At 37.3% G+C, this 12086-nt stretch overlaps 1 protein-coding gene across 1 annotated transcript; it reads right to left on the bottom strand.

Moving 5' to 3' along the window:
• Positions 1-4619: 4619 nt before the first annotated feature.
• LOC121373185 (C-type lectin lectoxin-Phi1-like) lies at positions 4620-6135 on the bottom strand. The gene is made up of 2 exons (XM_041499642.1): positions 5307-6135; positions 4620-4921 (listed from the first exon to the last, which is right to left on the bottom strand). Exons 1-2 carry the CDS (start codon positions 5437-5439, stop codon positions 4710-4712), a joined length of 345 nt encoding a protein of 114 aa, XP_041355576.1. The 5' UTR covers positions 5440-6135; the 3' UTR covers positions 4620-4709.
• Between the last annotated feature and the right edge of the window lie 5951 nt (positions 6136-12086).

The raw sequence follows: 12086 nt of genomic DNA, 5'->3' as shown, positions 1-12086 counted from the left end.
CATGACGGGTGAAATATGTGCACATTTCAAAAGGGTATAGCCTGTGCTCATGACGGGTGTAATATGTGCACATTTCAAAAGGGTATAGCCTGTGCTCATGACGGGTGAAATATGTGCACATTTCAAAAGGGTATAGCCTGTGCTCATGACGGGTGAAATATGTGCACATTTCAAAAGGCTATAGCCTGTGCTCAAGACGGGTGTAATATGTGCACATTTCAAAAGGCTATAGCCTGTGCTCACGACGGGTGTAATATGTGCACATTTCAAAAGGCTATAGCCTGTGCTCACTACGGGTGTAATATGTGCACATTTCAAAAGGCTATAGCCTGTGCTCATGACGGGTGAAATATGTGCACATTTCAAAAGGCTATAGCCTGTGCTCATGACGGGTGAAATATGTGCACATTTCAAAAGGGTATAGCCTGTGCTCATGACGGGTGAAATATGTGCACATTTCAAAAGGGTATAGCCTGTGCTCAAGACGGGTGTAATATGTGCACATTTCAAAAGGCTATAGCCTGTGCTCATGACGGGTGAAATATGTGCACATTTCAAAAGGGTATAGCCTGTGCTCATGACGGGTGAAATATGTGCACATTTCAAAAGGGTATAGCCTGTGCTCATGACGGGTGTAATATGTGCACATTTCAAAAGGGTATAGCCTGTGCTCATGACGGGTGAAATATGTGCACATTTCAAAAGGGTATAACCTGTGCTCAAGACGGGTGTAATATGTGCACATTTCAAAAGGCTATAGCCTGTGCTCACGACGGGTGTAATATGTCCACATTTCAAAAGGCTATAGCCTGTGCTCATTACGGGTGTAATATGTGCACATTTCAAAAGGCTATAGCCTGTGCTCATGACGGGTGAAATATGTGCACATTTCAAAAGGGTATAGCCTGTGCTCATGACGGGTGAAATATGTGCACATTTCAAAAGGGTATAGCCTGTGCTCATGACGGGTGAAATATGTGCACATTTCAAAAGGGTATAGCCTGTGCTCATGACGGGTGAAATATGTGCACATTTCAAAAGGGTATAGCCTGTGCTCATGACGGGTGAAATATGTGCACATTTCAAAAGGCTATAGCCTGTGCTCAAGACGGGTGTAATATGTGCACATTTCAAAAGGCTATAGCCTGTGCTCATTACGGGTGTAATATGTGCACATTTCAAAAGGCTATAGCCTGTGCTCATGACGGGTGTAATATGTGCACATTTCAACAGGCTATAACCTGTGCTCATGACGGGGTTAATATGTGCACATTTCAACAGGATATAGCCTGTGCTCATGACGGGTGTAATATGTGCAGCAGGATTAGCTAACCTTTCGCGAACACCTGATATCACTGTTGTTACATATTCATACACATACATACACAGCTGCACATATTCCATTGAGCTCTATCCTATGCAACGTCGAGTTTTCCAAGCTAGTCGTGGGAGTGGCAGTCCTCTTGCAGGCTATGCAAAAGGGATAAAACATTCTGTTACTTATATTGTACGAGTGTATATTGTCCTCCTGAGGATCGTGAAGGCAATCTAGAATTTGCCTAATATCCTTTCTACTCAGTAGTGGGATGTTTTTGTTTTTGTATTTTTTTTTGGGGGGTGGGGGGGGGTTGGGTTTTTTTTTTCTTCAGAAATACGATATTGATATCGGAACAAGGTTTTGTCATTCAAATTGGATAAACATTTGGTAATTCTGGCATGTAGTTTCAGAGGAAATCCGTTACATTTTTCCATTAGCAGTACGGATCTTTTATGTGTATTTTCACATAGATGGAGCACTGGACCTTTGATATAACAGTCGTGGAGCACAGATTAAAGTTTGTTTTGTTTAACAACACCACTAGAGCACGAATTTATAAATCGTCGGCTATTGGATGTTAAACATTTGGTAATTCCTAGAGAGGTAATTGTTAGAGAGAAAACCCTCTATGTTATTGCATTAGTAGTAAGGGATAGTTTACATGTCTCATACCGCAGACAGGATAACGCACGTCAGGCTCTTAATGTAATAGTCGTGGTGCAGTCGATATGCTAGGATTCGCACGAATCTCTCCAGCAATTATCATAGTAAAGAAAGAAATGAAAAAAAAAGAGAAGAAAATAATCAAAAGGCTGTTATTGAATTCCGAATCTGCGTCAGAAATATTTATTAACTAGAATCCATAGAGGATTTTAAATAGAAAGTTTAGTATGAACTCTCTAAATGTTTGTACAACAATTCAGCTTTTTTATTGCCTATAAACAAATACCATTGATTATGGATAACGGTTTTGTTGTTAAGATTGTTTAATTGTGTATATAACAAAAATAAGCTAAAATCAAACTCTGAGAATGGGTTCAATGGACGCCATAGCGGTCTCGTTTAAAGAAGAAAAGTATACCATGGCAACCACTGCAATGTTCCTGCATTTCAAACTATGTTTTTAGAATTGTAAAGAGGCACGCTCGTATCATCATAAAAGATATATGTTTGTTCTATAATTTTCATCAAGCCGCTGAACTATTACTGGCGGCTACTTGCCATTTTAATTAATATATGGTCTAGCCAATTTATAATAATACTGATGTGTTGTACAATAAGGCAATAAAAACTATATACATATATATATATATATATATATATATATATATATATATATATATATATATATATATATATATATATATATATATATATATATATATATTTAGAGAATAACTAACGAGCTACGAGGAATTACGAATTATCTGTCACGAGTGAATGAATGTTGTAAACCCGAGCCTTTGTCTGACGCCATATAACCGTAAATTAAAAATGTGTTGAGTGCGTCGTTAAATAAAACATTTCTTTCTTTATCTACAGGCGAAGACAGAGGCTGTATCCGTGGTAGGCGTGCCTGAACCTTTGTGGATATGGGCACGTTAAACGAGTTTCCATTCCATATCTACAGGCGAAGTCAGATGCTGGATCCGTGGTAGGCGTGCCTGAACCTTTGTGGATATGGGCACGTTAAACGAGTTTCCATTCCATATCTACAGGCGAAGTGAGAGGCTGGGTCCGTGGTAGGCGTGCCTGAACCTTTGTGGATATCTACAGGGAGCGGGGCATAGCCCAGTGGTAAAGTAAAAGTAAAGTTTGTTTTATTTAACGACGCCACTAGAGCACATTTATTTTTTACCGTATCATCGGCTATTAGACGTCAAACATATGGTCATTCTGACACTGTTTTTCAGAGGAAACCCGCTGTCGCCACATAATTTACTCTTTTACGACAGGCAGCAAGGGATCTTTTATTTGCGCTTCCCACAGGCAGGATAGCACAAACCATGGCCTTGGTTGAACCAGTTATGGATCACTGGTCGGTGCAAGTGGTTTACACCTACTCATTGAGCTTTGCAGAGCACTCACTCAGGGTTTGGAGTCGGTATCTGGATTAAAAATCCCATGAATCGACTGGGATCCGAACACAGTATATTCTAGCCTGTATACCGATAGCCTAACCACGACGCCACCGAGACCTGTCTAGCTCAGTGGTAAAGCACTCGCTTAATGCACGGTCGGTCTAGGATCGACCCCCCTCGGGTAGGATCTTCGTATTCCGTATTAGCCCATTGAGATATTTCTCGTTCAAGCTAGTGCACCACGACTAGTATATCAAAGGCCGTGGTATGTGATATCCTGTCTGTGGGATGGCGCATATAAAATATCCCTTGCTATTAATGGCAAAAACATTTCTTCTCTAAGACTATATGTCAAAATTATCAAATGATTGACATCCAATAGCCGATGAAGAATAAATCACTGGTCAAACGTTACATCTCTCCCCCTATACGTTGTCAATGTTCACAGATATAGCGATGTTACTGGTCACACGTTACGCCCCACCCCCTATACGTTGACAATGTTCACAGGTATAGCCATGTTGCTGGTCGCATTTTACGTCTCTCACCCTATACGTTGTCAATGTTCACAGATATAGCGATATTGCTGGTCGCACGTTACCTCCCTCTCCTTTACGTTGTTAGTGTTCACAGATATAGCGATGTTCCTGGTCACACGTTACGTCTCTCCCCCTATACGTTGTCAATGTTCACAGGTATAGCCATGTTGCTGGTCGCATCTTACGTCTTTCACCCAATACGTTGTCAATGTTCACATATATAGCGTTATTGCTGGTCACATGTTACGTCTCTCCCCCTGAACGTTGTCAATGTTCACAGATATAGCGATGTTGCTGGTAGCACGTTACATCCCTCCCCCTGTACGTTGTCAGTGTTCACAGATATAGCGGTGTTGCTGGTCGCACGTTACGTCCCTCCCCGTATAGGTTGTCAATGTTCACAGATATAGCGGTCTTGCTGGTCACACGTTACGTCCCTCCCCCTGTACGTTGTCAATGTTCACAGATATAGCGATGTTGCTGGTCACACGTTACGTCCCCCCCCCCCCCTATACGTTGTCAATGTTCACAGATATAGCGATGTTGCTGGTAGCACGTTACATCCCTCCCCCTGTACGTTGTCAGTGTTGACAAATATAGCGGTGTTGCTGGTAGCACGTTACGCCCCCCCCCCCCCCCCGTACGTTATCAATGTTCACAGATATAGCGGTGTTGCTGATCGCACGTTACGTCCCTCCCTGTATAGGTTGTCAATGTTCACAGATATAGCGGTGTTGCTGGTCACACGTTACGTCCCTCCCCTATACGTTGTCAATGTTCACAGATGTAGCGGTGTTGCTGGTCACACGTTACGTCGCTCCAGTCGTCGAGTTTCGAACCCGTCATCATGCACGGCTCGTTCGATCCAGTGTCCTGACTCGGAGCCCACCACATCCGTTCCACACGCTGTCCGTCAGTCCACTCCCATGCCTGGGTATTGCTGGGGTCATTTGCGCCTATATAAAACGACACCTGATGATAATCTGCAAAAAATAGGGCTGGAAGGTAATGGGTATTGTTCAGGTCATTGGCGCCTATAGAAATGGACAACCGAGGATACCTGATTCAGATATGTCTGAGATTTGCTTAACTTTGTCTTCTATATCAATCTTTATTTGGGGGTGGGGGCTGTAATGGAGGGGTGGGAATAAGGTTGAAGTGCCTGATACTAATGTGTCTGAGATTTCCTTAACTTTGTCTTCTATGTCAATCTTTATTTGGGGGTGGGGGGTTGTAATGGAGGGGTGAGAATAAGATTGAAGTACCTGACTGTAATATGTCCGAGATATCCCTGACTTTGTCTTCTATGTCAATCTTTATTTGGGGGTGGGGGGTTGTAGTGGAGGGGTGGGAATAAGGTTTAAGTACCTGATTGTAATATGTCTGAGATGTCCCTGACTTTGTCTTCTGTGTCAAGCTTTATGAGACTTCCTCCATCTGATTCGCACATGGTTTTAGCTTGGAACCAGTTTTTTTGATCTGATGAAAGTTTTACGCACATCCCAGTTCTTTTAATAAATTGATAGCCCTCAAGCTGGCAGATATCTGTAGTGGTCAAAAGGAAACAAAATAATGTCACTGCTTTAGCTGAGTACGTACAAAAGCATAATACAAACAAAACAGTTTTCGCTGAAATCACAAAATAAAAGACGATAAAAATATAGCTGTGAAAATCCCAAAGTAAAATAAAGATATCACAGATTTACAAGTGAAAATCACACAATAAAATAGAGATTTATCTCAGATATACACACGGTAAAATAAAGGTAACACAGAGTTATATGTGATAATCAAAAAGTTAAATAAGGATAACACAAACTGGGTAACAAATTTATCTGAGAATGTCACAAAATAAAACAAAGATAACACAGATTTAGATGAGATAATCACAAAACAAAATATAGATAACAGATTTAGTTGAAAAAAAAAATGAAAAAAAAAAAAAAATAAAAAATAATAAATTAAAGGTAAAGGATGTAGATGGAAAAATCGCAAATTAAAAGAAATATAACACACTCTGTCAAAGTTACAGAATAAAATATAGAAACCAAATGAATTTCCTTTCTTTAATATACTTTTTTTTCAGGAAATCACGACCCGAACCCCCTACAATCTTCGATCACCAGTCTAGACCCACCCCCTGCATAATGCCTTGCATACGCTCCTAAATTCTGAAATAACAGAAACATGCTTTAACTTTAACGCTGAATAAAAAAAAAAAGAACATAATTGTGAAAACAAAACAAATAAGAAATTAAACAAAGAATAGATTTTTTTTTTTATACCTAACTTGGATTATGTCCCAAAATAAAATATAGATAACATACATTTAGCTGAATATATACGAGAGTAAAATACATTTAAAACTATTTTGATTAAATAAATCTTACAGTGCAAACAATTGTATATTAGTTTGTACATTGGTAAACACTAAATTAAAACAATAATAATACAAAACTGTTTATGTTCAGTAAATTGCAAAGGAAAAAAAAAAGAGAAAAAAAGAAGAAGAAAAAAGAAACCAGATGAAACAGGGTACCTGAGTAAATCGCAAAACAAAATAAGATGACCTTATATGGGTAAATCACAAAACGAAATAAGATGACCTTATATATGAGTAAATCACAAAACGAAATAAGATGACCTTATATATGAGTAAATCACAAAACGAAATAAGATGACCTTATATATGAGTAAATCACAAAACGAAATAAGATGACCTTATATATGAGTAAACCATTAAAAATAAGATGACATTATATATGACTAAATCACAAAACCAAATAAGATGACCGTATATATGTGCAAATCACAAAACGAATTAAGGTAACAATATATATGAGTAAACCAAAACGCGAAATAAGGTGACCTTATATATGAGTAAATCACAAAACAAGATAAGATGACCTTATATATGAGTAAACCACAAAACAAAATAAGATAACCGTATATATGAGTAAAACCAAAACACGAAATAAGGTGACATTATATATGAGTAAATCACAAAATGAAATAAGATGACCGTATATATGAGTAAATTATAAAATAAAATAAGATGACCGTATATATGAGTAAATCACAAAAATAAAATAAGATGACCATATATATGAGTAAACCAAAACACGAAATAAGGTGACCTTATATATGAGTAAATCACAAAATAAAATAAGATCACCGTATATATGAGTAAATCACAAAAATAAAATAAGATGATCATATATATGAATAAATCACAAAAGAAGATAAGATGACCTTATATATGAGTAAATCACAAAATGAAATAAGATAACCTTATATATGAGTAAATCACAAAACGAAATAAGATGACCTTATATATGAGTAAACCACAAAACAAAATAAGATAACCGTATATATGAGTAAACCAAAACACGAAATAAGGTGACCTTATATATGAGTAAATCACAAAATAAAATAAGATGACCATATATATGAGTAAATCACAAAAATAAAATAAGATGACCATATATATGAGCAAACCAAAACACGAAATACGGTGACCTTATATATGAGTAAATCACAAAATAAAATAAGATGACCGTTTATATGAGTAAATCACAAAAATAAAATAAGATGACCATATATATGAGTAAATCACAAAACAAGATAAAATGACCTTATATATGAGTAAATCATAAAATGAAATAAGATGACCTTATATATGAGTAAATCACAAAACGAAATAAGATGACCGTATATATGAGTATATCACAAAACAAGATAAGATGGCCTTATATATGAATAAATCACAAAACGAAATAAGATGACATTATATGAGTAAATCACAAAAAATAAGATGACCTTATATATGAGTAAACCAAAACACGAAATAAGGTGACCGTATATATGAGTAAATCACAAAATGAAATAAGATGACCGTATATATGAGTAAATCACAAAATAAAATAAGATAACCTTATATATGAGTATATCACAGAACAAGATAAGATGACCTGATATATGAGTAAATCACAAAACGAAATAAGATGACATTATATATGAGTAAATCACAAAATAAAATAAGATAACCGTATATATGAGTAAATCACAAAATAAAATAAGATGGCCGTATACACAAGTAAATGAGAATGCATATAACCATTTTGTTTTAATAAATAGCGAAGTAAAAACAAAGACAAAATATGCCTAAATTACGTTTACCTGGATAAACCACAAAATAATTCACATCACTTGAGGCTGGGATCAGATTTCTGATCCATCGTCTGTTCAGGTGACAAAAACCCGTTTTGTTGTTGAAAAAAAACGAGGAACAAAATATGTTACGATAACAAAAATGTGCACATCCGACACGGTTGTTTGCGGTCGTCAACGTTGAACCATTAGCTACAGTAACGCCCATAGCGTACAGCTCGGAAATCAGTACAGGAAAGCAGACCATCTTTAGAGCTAATCGTTAAGCCAGTCTCTTATCAAGCGACGCAACGTGAAAATGTAACAAACTATGCGTTACAGTTTGTTCTATTTAACAAGAGAACATTGATTAACTAACCACCTCCTACTGTATTGTGATACCTCAGTGTTCACATATTATAACTGTAATATCGACAAACACCCTCACATATTTAACCAATGACATGACTTGTGGTTATAACTGCTCTATTAATCGTCATGTACACTTACTAGTATGTACACTTACTTTCTCCATTACTACTATATAATGTTTTTACGTGATGAATAAGTCTAAGAAAATGTCGAAAAAGGAGTCCTCTTCATTAACATCACTTCGCTCCGACATTGTGTAAGACTCTTTGCACTCTGGGATAATCCATCTTTGCGCGTCATAGTTTAAAAATAGCTCACTATGTATCAAAAACAATTACTATTAAAAAACGGGTCTCGTTTTTAAAAATTAACTATCGGATATATTAATATAAACACTATTTCCTTCCATATATCTAATAAAAATATGTCTTTACTGAGGCTGTTTAAAATGGGGGTCAAGCTATTCATTTCATAAATAACGGGTAGCGTCTATGACTACCCTAGTTACGCACAACATTTGAGAACTTTATTTCACGAGTAGCTCATACATGTTTCAAGCACAAAGCTACATGACATAGTGGTACTAGATGAAATAAAATTGCACACATATTTTGCCCTGGAGAAACTACTTTTTTTTTTGACAACCAACATACTCACATTTATTACCAATCACAGGACTTGTGGTGTTCACTTCTATACCAAACGTTAGTTGAACTTTGACTCAGCTATTAATGGAGACATGTAGCTGGTTTCCTCTTAACGACTATTTGCCAGAATTACCAAATATTTCATCCAACAGCCGACGGTTAGTAAATAAATGTGCTCTAGTGGTATCGTTATACAAAACAATCTCGCTAACCTTTTCTATCTGTTCCAGCCTGTCCTAACAGCAGTGGAATATTGACCGCTTGGTGCTGTGATGAACAACCAGAACGCAGGGTGGGCTTCTACTACTACTGCTTATACTTTACTGCTTTGTTGTACCGGCCTCGGTGGCGTCGTGGTTAGGCCATCGGTCTACAGGCTGGTAGGTACTGGGTTCGGATCCCAGTCGATGCATGGGATTTTTTAATCCAGATACCGACTCCAAACTCTGACTGAGTGCCCCGCAAGGCTCAATGGGTAGGTGTAAACCACTGGCACCGACCAGTGATCCATAACTGGTTCAACAAAGGCCATGGTTTGTGCTATCCTGCCTGTGGGAAACGCAAATAAAAGATCCCTTGCTACTAATCGGAAAGAATAGCCCATGAAGTGGCGACAGCGGGTTTCCTCTAAAAATCTATGTGGTCCTTAACCATATGTCTGACGCCATATAACCATAAATAAAATGTGTTGAGTGCGTCGTTAAATAAAACATTTCTTTCTTTCTTTTACTGCTTTGTAAGCAATATTTAGATTAGATACATATCATAAACGATTATTTCATTGGCGCTAACCGAAGACGCGTCTTGCAGACGTATCTATCGCACACCTCCAGTCTAGACTCTCTCACTATTTCATTTCATTTCAGCTTATTAAGGTTCAAGCACGCTGTCCTGTGCACAGGCACACCTCAGCTATCTGGGCTGTCTGTCCAGGACAGTGGGTTAGTTATTAGTTGGTTAGTGGTTAGTTAAGAGTGAATAGGGTGTAGTGGCCTTACCCATTGAGCCCTTAAGAATTCGCTCTAAGTTGGAGCCGATACCGGGCTGTGAACCCTGTACCTAACAGCCTGTAGTTAGATGGCTTAACCACTGCGCCACCGAGGCCGGACTCTCTCACTAAACCTAATGTATGTCGAATTATGTGGGTTTTTTAGGACCGCACGTATGCACCCGCATCCAATCTGGATGAACCATTAGTCTGTTTGTCTACAGGACACTAATAACACCGAGAATCGAGAAATACATCAAAGAGCTCTTTGAAAACGAATCATTAGAACATGTTGGGTTTGTTTTCGTTTTTTCTCTTTAGTTTACTTGAGCGTTGCTTTTTCAATGATCCTTGTTATGTCATATTTGATTATTGAACAATTCAATTATTTAAGAAGTTGTTTGTGGAAAATCTGTGATTCCAGACTCAATCTGTGCCAATCCCTCTATATCTGACTTATCTCCTAGCTGTACTACAAATGTCAGTTTTTTTGGTACAAACTACATGTGCTGAATTTCCTTGTTATGCTGCTACAAATGTCAGTACCAAACCTGCTGATTTACTGTGTGAAGGTAAAGTCTATGTAATCCCACCAATATATACATGTACTACCACAAATGTTGACTTACCTAGTATAAGCAGGACAAATATAAACTATACTTCTAATACTATTACTAATAATACTACAGATGCTGACTTACCATATGTTAACAGAGCATATGCTGACTTTGATTGTGTTAATAGTGCAAATGTTGACTTATCATTTGTAAATAGTGAATATGTTGACTTAGACTGTGTATATAGTGCAAATGTTGACCTACCATGTGTAAATAGTGAATATGTTGACTTAGATTGTGTTAATAGTGCAAATGTTGACCTACCATGTGTAAATAGTGACTTAAAAATATGTTGACTTAGATTGTGTTAATAGTGCAAATGTTGACTTACCATGTGTAAATAGTGAAAATGTTGACTTAGATTGTGTTAATAGTGCTCATGTTGACTTGCCTGAGCATCCCACATATCTCCATATACCAACCTGTTAACAATGCATATGTTGATTCAACTTGTAGTAGTAACACAACTGGTTGTATCCCATCAGTAAACACTACAAATATCAACTCACCTGGAGATAGTACTGATATTACAAGCCTATATTTACCCCCCCCCCCCCCCCCCCCCCCCCCCATCAATACTTCATGTATAAATGTTCTCCCACCCTGTGATAATATTCCAAATGTATACTCAGTAACAGATAATAATTTACCGGCATATATTGACCCACCATGTTATAGTAGCACAAATGTATTTTTACCTCAAAATGTATATCCACAAACGGGTAATAATTTACCGGCATATATTGACCCACCATGTTATAGTAGTACAAATGTATTTTTACCTCCATATGTATATCTACCATATTTATATACCTCAAATGTACATACAGCTCCTATCTCCTATGCAACTGTTGACTCACCTCCTATTAACACTGTCAAAATTGATCAGCCTTGTGTAGCTAAGAAAAAAGACCATAACATCCCCAAGCCACTGGCCTCTTATGACAGTTCTGAAAATACTAAATTAACCTTTCTCAGTATTAATGTGAGTTTGTAGAATTTGTATCCAAGTATGACATTCTTTGTCTTACTGAAACAAAAACAGATCAAACCGACTGCATGTCAACATTACTACCAGGCTACACATTCTTTTTGAATAACCGGAGAAAAAGATTATGCCCATCTGGCGGAATAGCCATTGGTATAAAAAATGAACTGTCATCTACTATAGATTTTAATGTTACAAGTAATTCTGAATATGTGTCTTGGTTTAGCATTCCTCCAGAAATGACAGGCCTTTGTGAAAAACTTACTATTGGTGTTGTATACATCCCCCCTATTGGATCCCCATATTATAAAGAAGATACATTTGACCAAATTGATAATAAAATTACTAAAAATACAGCACAACACAGCCCACTTTTACTGTTAGGTG

The sequence above is a fragment of the Gigantopelta aegis genome, chromosome 5, assembly GCF_016097555.1.
Source record: "Gigantopelta aegis isolate Gae_Host chromosome 5, Gae_host_genome, whole genome shotgun sequence".
Classification (NCBI taxonomy): domain Eukaryota; kingdom Metazoa; phylum Mollusca; class Gastropoda; order Neomphalida; family Peltospiridae; genus Gigantopelta; species Gigantopelta aegis.
The sequence above is the reverse complement of the archived record's forward strand: the minus strand, read 5'-3'. Positions and strand labels throughout refer to the sequence as shown.